Below are 16,690 nucleotides of genomic sequence, written 5' to 3' on the forward strand. Positions count from 1 at the left end.
TCCCTTTCCAATCCCTGCACACGGGCGTGTCTGCCCCAATCGTGGTAAAAGAACATTGTGCATCTGTGTGCCATCACTGTGCTGCTTCTCCTCATCTCCCTTTAAATGCTGTTCTGGCTCAGAGGGCAGTTGGCTGATTAGTCCATGCTGAACAAACTCACTCTCACAGTTTGAATCTGTGACCTGAAGAAATAAATCCTAACACTTGCTGAGCTTCAGCAAACTTTCCAGGCTGCCAGCTAAAAGAATGCTTCTGAGTACCCAGCACTGTATTTCCTCTTTCCAGGAAATGGCACATCAGGGGACTTGTGACCAGAAACTACATGCCTCAACCATGCAGTGCTTCTACTCATAGGAAATTTGTATGTGTGCTTACAAGTCCGGTTCCACTGGACTCTCACCACTGGGGCTGCTCTATTTTTTTTTCTTACCTTTGTTTTCTTTTTTGCCTTTTCATAGGAAAGTTGCTATTGGAAAAGATGTAAAGGGAAAAAGTTCTAGTCCATCTACTGATTTGTACAATTTGCTACATCAGGCTTCAAAGCTCCTACGTGAGGTTCCTTCAACACTGCTCCTTTTATCCATATGTTCTCAAAATTACTACCCACAGTTTTTACCCTGGAGGGTCTCGAGGCAGTTTTGACAACAGCCCTGACCTCACATCCCTAACTCAAACAGGAATCTCAGTGCTTCGGATTCCCACCCACAGCAGGAGTCATCTCTCTTTTGTCCCCTCATTCAGCTCATGTGCATGTATGTGTTATTTATTGGTACTTGGACATTAATGTTTTCTATAATATATTTCTTTCAGACATCATTGTTCTCATCGCTTCAATAGCAGTTGTTTCTGCAAAAACTCAGGGTAACATTTTTGCAACATCAGCACTGAGAAGTCTTCGTTTCCTACAGATCCTTCGTATGGTGCGCATGGACCGAAGAGGAGGCACTTGGAAATTATTAGGTTCAGTAGTTTATGCGCATAGCAAGGTACGCAATTCTAGATGCTGATTTCATCTGGTTGATATCTTCACTTGGTGTGATTCAACAAGAGGCCAAGGAAACAAACGTTTATCAGTTTTGAGCAGAATACCTAAAGTTTTCTGAAGTGACATCAGTTGTAATGGGCATTAGCATGAATACATCAGGCCATGTTAAATGCTAACAGTTTTCAGAATATGTTGAAAATGTTGTACTTGATGTGCTGTTGCAATTTGATATATATTGGTGAAGTTGCTGGAGTGTCAGACTATGGGAGTAGATTTAGAGCGTTAGAGGAAAATAGTTTTAGAGAAAATTTGCATCCATAAGAAAGCATTTTACTTTTAACTGCTCAACGGCCCGAAAACTATATAGATCTTTTCATTATGTCTTCTTTGAAATGCCTTTCTGTTCAATCTCTCAAATGGATATTGATCTCTAATTTCTTTTATCTAGGAATTAATCACAGCCTGGTACATAGGATTTTTAGTACTCATCTTTTCATCTTTCCTGGTTTATCTGGTGGAAAAAGATGCAAATAACCAATTCTCCACATATGCAGATGCGCTCTGGTGGGGCACGGTAAGTACAGAAAAATAATATGTACTGTTTAACCAGTATGCTGTAGTGCTTTGAATTTCACCTACTGTGGATTTTAATTTAGTGTGCTGTTCAGTGAATTGTTTTCACTGGCAGAAAACTGGTCTGAGAAGGTTCCTTCTCCAGCTATTCATTTGCACATCCATAGTCCATTTTACCCCATCCTGCAGAACAGCTGGTTGTTTCTGCTGCAAACCAGACCACTGAACCTTCAAGAGAAGAAAGCACTTTATTTTTTTAACCCAGATGCTTTCAGTAATACAGTTTGTAGTATGGTCCCACAAAGAGCTGCTTTGATCCAGATCAGAGGGCTGTAAGCTGCAGTGCAGGAAGAGGAACAAGTGTCAGGAAAGAAAATGGGAAAAAATTCTCACATCAGCTTTGTGGTGAAGGGAAGAATATAATCAGCGCCCGTAGAATGATGCTGTTTCTCCTTCCTCTGTACCCTGAGCGCAAAAAGCAAGAACATCCTCATTCTGGTTCACCAGTGTTCTCCAATTATTTTTACAGGTGTGAAAGCTCTGACTTAGTTGAGCTTATGCTTAACTATCAAATCAATTGGTTTTACTTTGTTGAAATCTGTGGGATTTAAGTACATGCCTGACTACTTTTCTGAAAGAAGGAGGATTATATGAATGCTGACATGTTTAAATAAACTAGGCTTTAAATGAGCAATGAAAAGCTAGGTCTGAAATGTTGATTTTTTTAATGGCACAATGTGTATGGCTTTTTTGTTTAAAAATGCCCTATAGTGAGCTAGACTCCTGCACAGTGTGGGAGTTACTTAGGCAGCTTAGGAAATCTGCCCCAACAAAACCTACGGCAAAGCTTTTGCCAGGCAGTATAAAACAGCTTTTCTTTTCCTTCTCATGCAGTAGAACACCATGAGCTCTGACAGTGTCTGGGTAGTGAAATGATGCCTGTGAGATCATTAATGCTGACATAACCTAGAGCACTCATTAGTTTTCCTGGAATAAGTGTGAGTCCTGAACCAGCCTCTGCCACCTTTCCTCATCAGAGGGATGCAGAAACGAAGCTTTCTCACCTCAGACCTGCTGCTGACAAGACTTCATCTGGATTCAGTAGTGTCTGCAGATTCAGAGCATGCATAGATGGGTGGTACAAAAGCCTTCTCCAAAATGCTTTGAATCCTTGAAAAATATTTTTTGTTCACATTTTGAGCAAAGGCCTATTAGTAGGACTGGTTTGTTATTTGAAATTTGTTCATCTAAGGGTTAACCATTAGCCACATACCTTTCCTAGACACTATATTTCTGTGTTATCAGTGCACAAAACTGGGAGCTTGGACAAGCCATACCTAGTAGCTCTTACTTGTACATTTACAAATATACAGAAATATTTTTCCTGAAACTTGTTGCTTTAGAGCATCAACACAGAGCTCTAATAAAATACACAATTTTATCCTGTAATCCAAACACATGTAATATTCATGTTGGCTAAAGCCATGAGAGAAGGTTTTTCCCTCAGTCACTCCACGGCAACTTATTTTGTGGTTTATCTATCTGTAACTGAGAGTAGAATTTGGCCCATGCAGGAGGAGTTCCACTTCTCTTCTAAAGCTGATTTGGCTTAAAGCTTTCTGATCTGCCCATATTGACACAGTTGTGAAGCATCTGGCTCGGGATGCTGGTGTCCTCGCTGATGGGTACCCTGGCTCCAGGAGTCTGCAAACACCATTGCCCCTCTGGGGGTGGCAGCGGGGACGTGGTCCTGTGACAGACCCTCCTGAGGTCATCTAGGTGTGATGTGGCAGTGTGTGGGTCTGGGAATGTGTGTTTTCAGCCACTCGGTTCTCCAGGAAACACTCTCTACCCCTCTGCAGAACCATGTTTGGCTTAGCACTGCATAGGCAGGGAGTTTGGACTAAGCAGAGGATTGTACCCACCTGCCAGCAGGCAATGGTGAGAGGAGATATATACCTGAGGAACAGGAAAGTCCCAGCAAACTCAGACCTCAGCCCTGATGTCTGACTGAGGTTAATCTCAGATCCAGATACTTCTCCCTGAGCAGCTCTAGAGGCAGGACCAAGGTCTTTATTTTAGAATTTGCTTCTCCACTACCTGCTGACAGCTATTTTTAAAGAAAAAACTCTGCTAAGAAATAATCATTATATAAAGTGGTGCTTAAAATATTTTGTACACTATGAAGTGAAAATGTATGACTCATAGGTCAGATAAGTAGTGCAACTGAGAAAATCTGAATCTTTTCTTGACATCAGCAGGAAAAACAACAAATTATAATCAAAAACCTGAAAACAATCTATACTGTATATTTCTATATCTTTTCTTCTTTCCCCAGTGTGTGGCATGAATACATTTAAATTTTTAATGTGCTTAAGTGCACAAAGTTACTGAAAATCAGTGTTCCCTCTTACCTGTTATCATTGCCATTTTAATAATAGTATTTTTTGTATAATATGTAAAACAGTATGTGGGAAATGCATAACGTGCTTCTTAGTCATGGTTGTTTTTACTGCCAGAGTAACCCACATGTAGATTTTGAAAAGGTCAGGTTGTGTGGCATTCTAGGGGAAATCAATGCTTACTCTCATTGATTTGTTTATTTGCAGGAGTCGTTCTAGTTTAAACCACAGAGTATCTACCAAATCCCAGACCGAATTCTGTGATGGCAGAGGTACAAGAAGGAAAAGACTGCTTTGATGTCAGGCACAAATAGTCATCTTAAATTTCAAGCTTTTAGAGGAACTTATGCCCCTGCCTTACAGGACCAGACCCAGCATGAAGCAATTAACCCATTCATTAATTCAGATTATTTGAGGGCCATATCCTGCTATGGTCATTTCACTGACTCCATTTTTGAGGCCCATAGTTTTACACTGAAATTAAAGGCAGGATATGGCATCCTAATTTACCTATATACTCCACATATGTATCTTAATATACATATATACTCCACTGTATTTGCAATTACACATTGCACTGTGCAACCTGAAGTTTAAACATCATGCAAATGTTACTGCTCTGAATATTCTTGTAGTTGGGGTCCCCACAGTGCTGCCTAACACAGTGTGTTATATGATATATGTGCTATATGACAGTGTATGTTATATGAAAAGTTCAGGTTCAGAATTTGCTTTGGTAGAGAAGGTAAACTCCTTTAACAGAATAAAATAACTAAACTATATGGGAACAAAAGGTAAATTCAAAAACTTAAGTGTTTCAAAACCATATCATGCATGGTTTTCTGAGAACTGCTAGTGTTAGCTAGAACTGTATGTGCTTATAGCAGCATTTAGTTTGTGCGTTAATTAGTTTTACCTGCAAATGTAATGAAGATTCCTGTCTCTTTGACACATTTGACAGAGTTTCTCTTAATAAGTCATTATTTTCTAGTAGTAACCAGTAGTTACAGCTAGATACAGAATGGCTCTGGCACTCCACAGCGACCTGTAGGGGACCAAAACGTCTTATGATGAATAATATTGTCACAATTACTAGCTCAAATGAGTTAATACTGATGACGTTTTGGCATTTCATGTAATGATAGCATGAGCAAACTACATTTTTTTCAGTTAATTGATTTCAGGTAAAGATTCAAAAGGTAAGTGCTGCTAGCAGAACATAAAATGACATCAGAAAGAAATGTTAGGGTAGAGGGGGGCCTCCTGGGTCCTATCTCATCTAATTGAAGGCACCTAGGTTACATAATCACATTCATTATTATATTACCTCACTCATTATTAGCATATTTTTAGCTCCAGCAATGAGATACAACAGAAGTTCTATCATCGTTGTGAGTTTTGAGTCTAGCCAGGTGACACTGCCTGCCTTGGGTGGCCTGTCCAGACACTTTATTTATAGAAGCAACCAAAATGGAGTGTTTTGCATCTGGTACAAAAGAAAGGACTCAGCTAGCCCATTTAGCCATGTAAGAGTGCGATTCAGTTGCTTGAACGTAGGCGTACAGTGCCATGGAAGATCTGTTGCTGAGTCTGATGTCTCTCCTGTGGGCGCTCCCTGTTCAGTTGCCCTAGGGCATCTCAAGTGGCACTAGACATTTGCTTTCAGGCAAGCCTAAGTCCTACATTTTAGGGTAGGATAAGTTATCTGCTGGAGGACGCAATTTCCATTGTGCATGTTGTGGTGACCAGGTCATGTTAAACACCTAAGCATTTTATTTTTCAAGTTGGGTGAAATGAATCCTATACAAATAAACTCTAAAAGGTTTCATTTATTATCCTGGTTTGGGCTGTGGTGATCAGACACAGGGCTGCTCATCAGGTACCCCCAGAAAGACATGATTTACACACCCTGTTATTTCTTTTACTGTACCTTGATCCTCTTTTTCATCAATTTGCATCCTGTGTCCAAGGCTCCTCTTAAATAAACAAACCGTCCCTAATTACCTTCACAGGTTTCCTGTGAAATTGGTAGTTCTGTTACCCAGTCACTCTTGCCTTGTATGGTACTGCTGATGCAGTCACCTAGGGGCTGATGTCCTTGCAAGACTGTAATCCGCAAAAGGTCCCAAATAATTTCCTCCAGTCACCTTCGAACTTCAGTCACTTCTCCTTTAACCACCCGTGGGATCCAGCCCTCCCTTACAGTGCTAGCTGTAACTTCGGTCTGCTTCTTACATTATTATCAGTGATGTCTGGAAATTTCTCATGTTGTCATGGTCTCACATCCAGTAGTTTTCCACACCCTGTTCAGTTAATTATGCCAGGATTCAGGGTTATGCCAGTCCGGTCCTGGCCAGTGGTTTAGTCATCTGCTTGCAGCACTAACAAAGATACTGAGGATTATTCCCGAACTTGACCCTGAAGTTGTCTGGAAAAATATTTTCTTAGTTGTGTGATGAGAGGAATATAAAACAAAGATCAAATCCATTTGTTCAGTCTTGAGTAAGATGATACAGCATGGTGCTGACACCCATATGCCCATGTGAAGACTGTCCCAAGATAAAACAGCTCAAAGTGAGCAAGAAGCCACAGATACTCTTAATCATATACTGATACCATCAAGTCTTCAGGACCTAAAAGAATGGGTGGAAAGGCTTTAATATGATCCTGTTATTTTCTTTGGAGAAATTCCAGAGATGCAGTCTGTATGACTGCTCCTGGTTTTGGATGGCTCCCAGAGGTCAAATCCCAAAGGTTCAGGTTTATCTTTGACTTCTTCGAAGACAGTTTGGTGGTCATATCGTTAATACGCAGATGACACTTAGTTCTGTTTCCTCCTTGTCAGCCCAGGAAGGAGATATCTCTGTATTTTCCAGTGTCTGGCAGAGATAGGGAGCTGGACAGAAGCCAAGAAACTGGGCTCATTCCAGAGCTTCAAACTGCTTTGCAATGACTGGCCTGGAAACAAATTTTGAGGAACTTTTATTCAGGTATTCATTTTTTCAAGTGCTTCATTGCTCTCGGGGTCTTAATAGCCTCAAACTGTTCTGCACTTGCCCTCTGATGAGCAGAGCTGGGAATACCCTCTTCAGCAAACAAAGGAAAACCAATCCAAGCCCCCCTACCAGGCCAAGAGCGTGGTTGCATCAGCTCACCTCTGCCAGAAAAGAGGAATCTGCATTCCCATCTTCCTTCCTCTTTATCACTCAATCTCAGCCATGCACTGCCTTGTGCAGGCTCTGGAGTTTGTTAGGCACCTCCATGAGCTAACACAACTCACCAGAACAGCAGAAACAAACCATGCAGAAATGTGGATAATTCTTTCCACCTTCCTGGGTTGCACTGGTTCTCCAAAGAGTCCAGCAAAAGCTGGGAAGACGGGATGGGGCAGGAAGTGAAGAGGAGCAAAGAAGGAGAGTGAGACCTGATCACCATGCAAGGTGGTGTGCCTGCAACCAGGCTCATATTACAAAACTTGAGACTTGATAACCACTCGAAATTTCAGCTGCAGCCTTATTTCAGCTCACTCTCTTTTAGTCACTATGGCTTTCTCAGGGTAAATTACACCTGCAGCTTGTTCCCAACAATGTGAGCAACTAAAAGCACTGTTTACCACCTACAGAGCCCTAAATAGTTGAAATCTAATTACTTCCAAAAGACTTTCCTTCTTTTGTCCTGCGGTGACCCCAGTATTAAATAGAATTGCTTTGGCCGTCTTGCCTAGGAATGAACTTTGAGGAAGCTGGAAGCAGAATAATGCCTCTAGAAGGCATTTTCCTGAAGAATTTGTTCCTGCCAGAATATTTGCTAAGCCTGAACTTGCCCACATTTGGTACATGATGTAAAATAATTCTCTGTGCACATGTTCTCTGCTAATAACAGGCCCTGGAGTCCTTGGCATTCAGCCTACTGTTGTCTGTCTTTGTCCTTTAACATCGCGCCTCGCAGCCTCCCACCCGGACTTCAGAAATCCTCCACTGTGCCCACATCTCCTCCTGCTGCCTGTACCAGGCAGCGCGGTGGGTCCAAGCTCCCCAAGAGGGAAGCGTATAGATTTGACTTTCTCCTGCCAGTCCAGTCCCCAAGTTTGGTACTGGCACGCTTCCCAGGCCAGGAGTAACCTGGAGGACATTTCCTTGGGTTGGGGAAGACCCTCAGCCACACAGAGACATGAAGCCATTATCTTTTGCCTTGGAGATATGTTCAGTAAACCACAAGCATGCACCATTATCCCAGTGGCATCTGCATATCTGCTGCATTTCTACATGGCCTGTGGTCAGTGAGTTGCATGTGGAGAGCCCTTCCACGTGTACCAAACTCTGCCGTCATCTGCACTGGTGCTACATGGCAGGGGTGCTGGCCTCCACAGCACAGCTTTTGAAACATCTGTATGCTGATCCTCTGATTACACTCATCACATGAAGGGATTACAGATGCCCTCCTCGTTCTCTTTGACTTCTCCCCATGTAGGTCTGGGCTAGCATTGTCCAACAGCCTGAGGTACCTCTGTGCTCTGTAGTAGTCTTTAGAGCTTCATGTCAGGAGTGATGTAGGTACACCTGGGCCTGTCATAAGGAAGGGAGAAGGACCAGGAACTTCTTAAAGTGCCTTCCAGCTTTTGATTAGTGTATTTTGTGTTTCAGAAGGTGATCCACTTCAAATTGTACTGATGGGCTTGTAGAAAGTGCAGCTGCTTCTTGCTGTTCCTTTGACTTTATCTCACCTGTGAACAACTTCCTTTTAGTCCTACTATATTTTTCCAATATGATCTCTGTATATTTGTGTAGTTATGCAAATAGATACAGTTATATTTCCCTGCTGAAAATACGTGAAACACCTTTATATCCATGGAAAAGAACACTTTTTTCTGCCCAGCTCACATAATTTCCCATAATTTGCCTCAACTTTGAGATCCCAGACCTTCTGTTTTATTATTTTTAAAACTTACTTATTGCTTATTTAGGTAGTTTTCTCATATTTATTATTTATTTCAGTTTCATTCAGTCATAAACAGTATTACATTTGCATAGAAAAATGTGTTCATTTTAATTTGTTTATGTATGTTTTTCTTTTAGTAACAACAACATATATATATTTCATGCGTATTGTATTATTTAGTGGAAATGCTGTTTCATGCCATGTAAATAATCTGCAACTAATCTCTCGGTGAATTCTGGTAAACCACAGTGTCCATTCATTTCTTTTTAGATCACATTGACAACCATTGGCTACGGAGACAAGACCCCTCTTACTTGGCTTGGAAGGCTGCTTTCTGCAGGATTTGCTCTACTTGGCATTTCTTTCTTTGCACTACCTGCTGTGAGTATGCTTATAAAATTTGTAAAAAGATAATAGAAACTTCTGTAGCTCCTACTTCTGTTATGATACAAAAAGCTTAAGAAAGCTCTCTACATGAAAAGCAACTGTTTAAAGCTTTTTGCTCTGTGACAACACTGGTAAACTGCTGCCCAAAATCCAAATGAGAGGTTGGTGTTGCTGTCATTGCTTGAGTCTTGGGGAGTTTCTTTGACAAAAGCAAAACTGGGAAATAATCCTAAAATAGGTAGCATACTGCTGTGTAAGGTTGAAATTCCTTTCTTTTGTTATGAATTGTGGCTCATATATTACTGCTTCTCTTTCCGATTTTTTGAAAAAAATCAGCTGATATGTTTTTCTGAATTAGGTTCTCTTGAAAAAAAAAATATTTCTAATAGGTTGTCTTGTATGACCATATTCAGGCTACCAACAGAGAGCAGTAGAAGGCACTAAATAAACTAAAAGGTAATGTTGTTGAATATAAAAATGCAACTAGTATTTTCTGTGAATGACTGTAAATAAACATGACAGTTGCTTTTTTCAATGTTCAGGAGATTTTAATGGAAATGGAAATCATCTAGTGACTGAAGTATAGTGTAGCTTTAGAAAGAACTTTTCATTTTCATGAATGAATTTCCTTTCTTTTTTAAATTAGTATTGAATAAGCATGAAATCAGAAGTGACATTTGTATATTGTTGTATTGCATCCTGTGCAACATATATAGAAAATCAATATTTTCATACTCCGATTCATTACGTATAGTTCACTACAAAATATGTATGTTATAAAAATACATTTGTTTTCAGCCATAGAGACAAACCAAGATTAAAAGTCAGCATTTGCAAACAGCATTGAATCATCTAGTGAACTGCGTTTATTTCTTACTCTAAGTACAGAGAGTATTTCAGTATCTCTGGCATATTATAACGCATTATAATTATAATACATTATCTGTTTGTGAATCTTTTACATATAACAGCAGCTACTGTTATTAATTCTCTTTGTTACCTAGTCACCACTAACAAGAAAGTTCATGTTAGCAGGACTACAATGAACACGTAAAAGATGAATAACCTTGCATATTAGAGATGCCAGAACTTTAGTTCCTCATGTCGTGTCTATGTACAGATACTCATTTTCCTCAGAAACACTCAAAAGTACTGCAGATATGGACTTTGAAGTCCACATATGTCTGGCATATCTGGCAGCTGGTCATTTCATCATTCCTGGCTTAAATTCCTCTGAGTGTTCCTGCCTGATGTTTTATATACAGATGTATATCTGTGGCTGTCAGAGCTGCAGGAGCATAGTGCAGCACCAACCCAAGCAATGGTTGGGATGAGTGGTCACTAGTAGCACCACAGATGTTAACTCTTATGTAAGGAGTCTCCGGCCTCACCACAAATGGACACTGTTGCTAAGCCTTATACTGACTTATACTGCCATAAATGTGCTATCTGGTGCAATTATATGGCATAACAGCTTCACAAAACCTTAGTAGTTTATTGTGTATACTTGCTGGAAAAACCACCTACCTAATAATAAATGGTGTATTGTATTGCAGGGCATCCTTGGCTCAGGATTTGCATTAAAAGTGCAGGAACAACATCGTCAGAAACACTTTGAGAAAAGAAGGAATCCAGCCGCCAGTCTAATTCAGGTAAATACGAAATCAGTGAAGAGATAACAGTAGGTGATTAAAAGTACATATTGGAGCAAGTTTTATTATTTCAATTTGGAAGGTTTTGTGGAAATAATGGTTAACAGATTGGTTAGTTTCATGAAATAAGTTCAGTGATTGCCGTGTGTTGCCATAATTGTGCATATAGCATTTCTATGCATAGTTTTTAAGTTCTATCCGTGCTGAAGAAACCAAGTCAAGGATGTCAATTGCATGCCTGTAGTTAGTGAATTACTTGGAAAAATAGAATTGATCCCTAGACAACCCAGCTGACAGCACAGCACTCTTGCCTATATTAAGCTACTTTTCATCTGCTAAAAGGTTGAGAGTGCTCCGATGAGTGATATACTTGGTGAAAATTAAGTGTCCTGCCCAGAGAATTGCTTTCACTATTAGTCCATGCAAAAGCTGGAAGTGGAGGCACTAGCAATTCCAAAATGCCTGAAATTGTCTGAAGTGATTTCAGCTCCAATGTTGACATGATGGTACAGATCAACGATTTAGAAAGATTTTTTTAAGCAAAAATGGCCAAATAAAGAAGCTGAGCATGAATATACTAGAGTTCCATGATAAGTTCAGGTTAGATGCCAGGCTGTCTTTGAAACATTCTTAATGAATGTTTTCCATTATTAGTGTTCAATGATTTTTAAATACTAAATATTTGATATGTAATATTTATTAGAATAATGAATAAATATAAATCCACTCCTTTTGTATCTATTGTACTGTAGAATGAGAGTATGGGGTATTTTCTAATACGTCTATTCTAATCTATTTCTTCCAAGTTTGGTTGCCAGAGGAAACACACAATAGATTTAGGTTTTGGATGTGGCTATTATTATTATTGCATGACAGTCAAACCAAAATATTAGTAAGACAGCATGCTAAATAGATTAAGAGTAGCTAGCTGACTGATTTCAGAAAGTGACCCTCAATAGGCAAAAACATTGTGAAAGGAAGATATTTGTGGTCGGATCCCAATGATTAAGCTTGTTCAGCATTACATGTTCATTCTCCTGTTCAGTATTTTCAGTGATCTGGAAATATTAATATAAAGTTGCTGATGGAGGTATTTGCCAATGGCACAACACCTGGCAGAATGGTAAAGATGAGGGCAGGCACATGGGGATGAACCTGAGGATGATCTGGGTGACTTTAGCCAAATGGCTTAGTATGCCAAATACAAAACTTGATCTGGATACAATGAATTCAGGTTATTACAAGAGGACTAATATTAGTGACTCTGGAAAGGATTTCACTAAGATTAGAAACACAGAGGAGGAAGAGTGAGGAAGAAGGGCCAAAAGCTTCATACAAGTTCCCAGTATGTTAGTCCAGCTGGTTTATTACAGTCCTTAGGTACAGAACCAGAAAGGTAACAAGTAAGAGAAGGCTGATCACTGTGTATGGTGATGCTAGTACTAAAATGCTACACATCAACTCAGCACCTGCAGTTTGTAGATGAGACTGGAAAATTGGAGAAAGCAAAGAAAACATTGCAAAAAATTAGTCCAGGACTGGAGAAAATGTCATATTCATAAGTGCAGGATGTGTCTGAACTTCATACCATTGTCTACTGTAACAGTGCCTGGGCTTTTTTAAATTTTCTGTTGTGGATATTGATAACAAACTACCATGGAAATCAGTGTGCTCTAGTTTACCAGGGTAATATCTATCTTATAATCAGTTATGGTGTGGAATTAGTCTGTGCTAACTCCTCTGTTGCCATAGATATACTGTCTGCTAGAGCCTTTACCTGACTTAAAGACAGCTAAGGTATCACTATAGAAAACTGGCATGTTTCATAGGGACATACTTTTCTTGATATGTTTAGCTTATAAGAAATATTTGGTGTGAATATTATTTGAACATAAGAGGGAGTATTGGAACCTACAGGGCTGTTTAATGTAGCAGGCATAAACGTAACAAATATCTCTGGCTATAAGCCAAAACCAGAGATTTTCAGATTAAAAATAATGCAGAGATTTCTGAAAATCAGAATGATCAACCAGTGGAACAATTTACAAAGTAAGTGACAGGTTTTCCATCTGTAGATGAAGACTAGATGTGTTTCTGGGAGACATGCAGTAGGAAAACACAGGGTATTAGACTCCGTACAAGAATACCTGGACGACATTTAATGGTTGACAATATACAGGAAGCACAGATACTCAGCTAGTACAAATTAATCTAGTTATGCTGACATCAGGGAAGCTGTTCCAGTTTGTAGAACTGAGGATCTGTCTTACTATCTACGTGCAGTTATAAATCTAAATGTTGAATATGTTTTCAATGCTATGCTTTGGTCACTCACCTTTGAAATTATTTATTTCGTGTTTTTAAACATTTAACAGTGTTTCAAATCACAGGGAATACTTCACTTTTCTTCTAAATCCTTTTTGTCTGGTTTTCATTATCATTTACAAAATGTATTATGACGCTTTCTTTACTTCAGACTGCAAGTTTCTGTGGGTGTCCCCTAAGGACCTGTCACAAATAAATCACTGAGATGCTTTTTTGAGCACCTTTATGTGTTGAATATCTTCTGGTGCTTCCATGAAGCCAGTAACTCTTACTTTAACATGTAAAGTGTACTGTGAGTCACAAAAGTTTTGGTAGGTTTTTACTGATATTTCCTTAATCGACCTAATAGAGCACATCTCAATCTGAGCAAAATCCCCTCTCTCCGTAATCAGTGCGGTGGCATTGTCACTTCATGTTCTTGGTTCCTTTGTGCTTTTCTATTGTTTCCCCATACCAGGCTTCTTGGCGGTTTTATTCTACCGACGCCAGCCGAACAAACCTGACAGCCACCTGGCGATATTATGAAAGTATTCTTCCTCCCCTCAGGCATGTATCAGTGCTATGAATGATAAAAGAAAGCCATGACTGGTATTGGTTACTAATCTGCTTTTCAATTTTTTGTTTCATCCCCTGCTCCCTCTTGCCTTGTTTTTTCTTTTTTACCATATATCCTGCACGTAGTGTGTATGGCGTAGTTATGCGGCTGATGAGAAATCGGTTTCCATTGCTACCTGGAAGCCTCATTTGAAGGCCTTGCATACCTGCAGCCCTACAAAGTAGGTACAAATATGGCAGCTGGTGCTGTTCTCAATGTCTGTTCAAGCTTATAAAGAATTACTATTTGTCTGTTTCGTCTTGTTTTGTCTTCTTAAGTCCTCTCATTAAAAATTTCAACTAACAATTCGTATCAGTATTATCTAGGGGCTAGGAAAGTGGGACAAATACAAATCATTGCCATTTATCTGAGGACAGGCATTAGAAACATTTTCCCCAAACCCCACTCATATGTCAAGGTTAACATTTCACCCAGTTCCAAATTATCTCGAAGGAGGGAAATATTAAGTTTAATGCAGAGCTTTTTCCTTGATTTAGTGGTATTTTTATGCCTGTGCCTCTGTACAAGGCTACAGGTACAGATCTACCTTTGTGAGGGAAGAGAACCTTGTGGTATTTTGCAGGTGAATGAGCTGGAGAATTTGCTCCTTTTCATCATAACTTCTGGTATATTCAGTATTTCCTTAGGGCAAATTATATCCTCAGTTATACACATGTCGCAGTTTGGCAGATAGGAAATATTTGATATCCTAGGTTGGGTGAGAATTTGCAGAGCACTGGCAGCCCAAGAGTCTTCAATAATTCAGTAAAAGATTTACCAGAAAGTAGTAAATTGACTGATTCAATACGGGGCACAAATCAGGAAGTAAAAGATACTCGATAAAGATCAAAAAGGAGAGTGCTGAGAGCCTTATGGGAAAACTCTGATAAGCATCCTAACTGTTGTTATTGCAGACAGTGCAAGAGAATTAGTGGTTTCTCTCAAAGCTGGGTGATGAACATCCACATGACAGTAAAAAGGTAATCGTGTGCCAAAAAGCTCAGCCAAAAAGAGGTTTGGCTGGGTACCCAAAGCTGATCTTTGAATTTCAAAGAGTTGACAAGAACAGAGTCATAAGTAATCCATTACCAAATCCATTCCAAAATGCTCCAAACTAAAAGGAGCTTTTAGATTAAAAGTTACATGGAATATTGATTTTTGACATATACAAACAGGTTGAAGGCAACATTGGTATAAATGGATGGATAAAAAATTACATAAATAATGAAGCTGTATCCCACCAAAAATATTACTGTCCCGCAAAAGTGCATCTACTTATTATTTTAAATAAGCATATTGCTGTGCTATCCTAAAATGAAACCTTTTTATTTATCAGAGATAACTTTATCTAATAAGAGCTTACAGCTTTCTGTTATATATGTGTCAGCAATGCATTTTGCCTAAGTGCTTTGCCAACTCAGTCTGCAGTGGTATGTACTAAGCATGTTATGCATGTGTTAAAACAACTCAAGAGTTTCTTTTTCAGAAGCATTGTAGTTACAAGTCTTGCTTGAATGTTTTTGTGGTTGCAATGTAACATCTGTGTTGTACACTAATTAACATATCCATTTATGTTTATCATATATCTAACATCATCTGTAACTAAGTAATATGATTACTATCTGCATAACAAGTATGTTTTTCCCTCCCACTCCCTGACCTGAAGAAAAGAACAAGGGGAAGCTTCTGGCAGGTTTGTACTTTCTTTTATTTCTTTTATCTGTGAAATCGCTGCTGCTTAATGGCTTTTAGATGTTTCAGGTTCTGTACAGTAGGTTCAATGAACTGTAACTGTTAACTGATAATAATCACAAATTGCATTTTTTTAAAACTCATATCGATAGACTAATGCTGTTGAAATCTGCTTCTTTGTCCCAGTTTTTGTATGGGAAAATCTAGGCAATTTTTTACTTTTTAACTTTGGGGGGAGCTCCATTCGAACAGTGACGGAGTAGCGAGCGGAGCAGCCTCCCCTGACCCAGCTCCTGGGCAAGGATGTGGCCCCCAGCTTCTGCCATAAAATCAATGCTCAAGGTTTCCAGGAATCACAGTGGAAGCTACAGGCATGTAGTTGAATTTGGCTTTGTGAACCATCCCACCAGCCCTCTGTCACAGAGGGAAGACCCCCTGACAGTGCCGGCTGGCTGTCGCCTTGGCAAGGGTCTGTGTTGTCCTACAGGAACATCCTCAAAGCTTCCTCAGTGCCACATCTCCACCTTTTCCCAACCTTTTCCTGCTACCCCTCTTCTAAAGAAGGTTTTGGGAAACAGCAGGTAGGGGGAAAGCACCACCACAATGGCTCACCTCCACTTTGCCCTCTTGCATGGCCCTGTTCAGGCGGAGGAGGCAGTCTGGCATCTCCTTAAGCCTTACCGTTGTCAGCCAGGAGGGCAGGTGGGGTTTCCACCCAGCCTGGATGCTGGCTGAGGCCCGGCTGCCTACAGCGTGCAGAGGCAGGCCTTGGCAGGGCTATCCTCTTCGGATAAATAAAGCTCTGGGGATGCACAGTCCTAAGGCAGTAAGTGGAAATGCTGATTTTTGCCATACTTATATCTCTAATCCCTAGGGACAGGAAAGGGCTCAGTGGCTACAAGAGAAATTACACTACCTCCAAAACTCATTAGGGATGGGAGTCAGCAGGCATTCGGCAGTCAGCACTGCGGTATCAGCACGATCAGAGAATAGTGGAGTTTACCTCTGAGCAGAAAATAATGAAAAGCCAAGAAAAAGTGTCGGTGACACATCAATGCCTGAAATACATCTGCCCCCAAGTTGTACTGTGGTTCACAAACCCTTCTGGGATATTCAGTCAGGGGTAGAAAGCCTTCACAT

At 40.0% G+C, this 16,690-nt stretch overlaps 1 protein-coding gene across 1 annotated transcript in view; it reads left to right on the forward strand.

The window, feature by feature from the left end:
• Nucleotides 1-16,690, forward strand: part of KCNQ5 (potassium voltage-gated channel subfamily Q member 5) — a 302,261-nt gene that overhangs the window by 248,664 nt on the left and 36,907 nt on the right. The window contains exons 4-9 of the mRNA XM_075087083.1: nucleotides 812-987; nucleotides 1,435-1,560; nucleotides 9,170-9,280; nucleotides 10,843-10,938; nucleotides 13,945-14,039; nucleotides 15,525-15,551. Of these exons, the coding sequence (XP_074943184.1) occupies nucleotides 812-987; nucleotides 1,435-1,560; nucleotides 9,170-9,280; nucleotides 10,843-10,938; nucleotides 13,945-14,039; nucleotides 15,525-15,551 (631 nt within the window). The remainder of the gene's footprint in view (nucleotides 1-811; nucleotides 988-1,434; nucleotides 1,561-9,169; nucleotides 9,281-10,842; nucleotides 10,939-13,944; nucleotides 14,040-15,524; nucleotides 15,552-16,690) is intronic.

Source organism: Phalacrocorax aristotelis, chromosome 3 (assembly GCF_949628215.1).
Source record: "Phalacrocorax aristotelis chromosome 3, bGulAri2.1, whole genome shotgun sequence".
NCBI classification, from domain to species: Eukaryota; Metazoa; Chordata; class Aves; order Suliformes; family Phalacrocoracidae; genus Phalacrocorax; species Phalacrocorax aristotelis.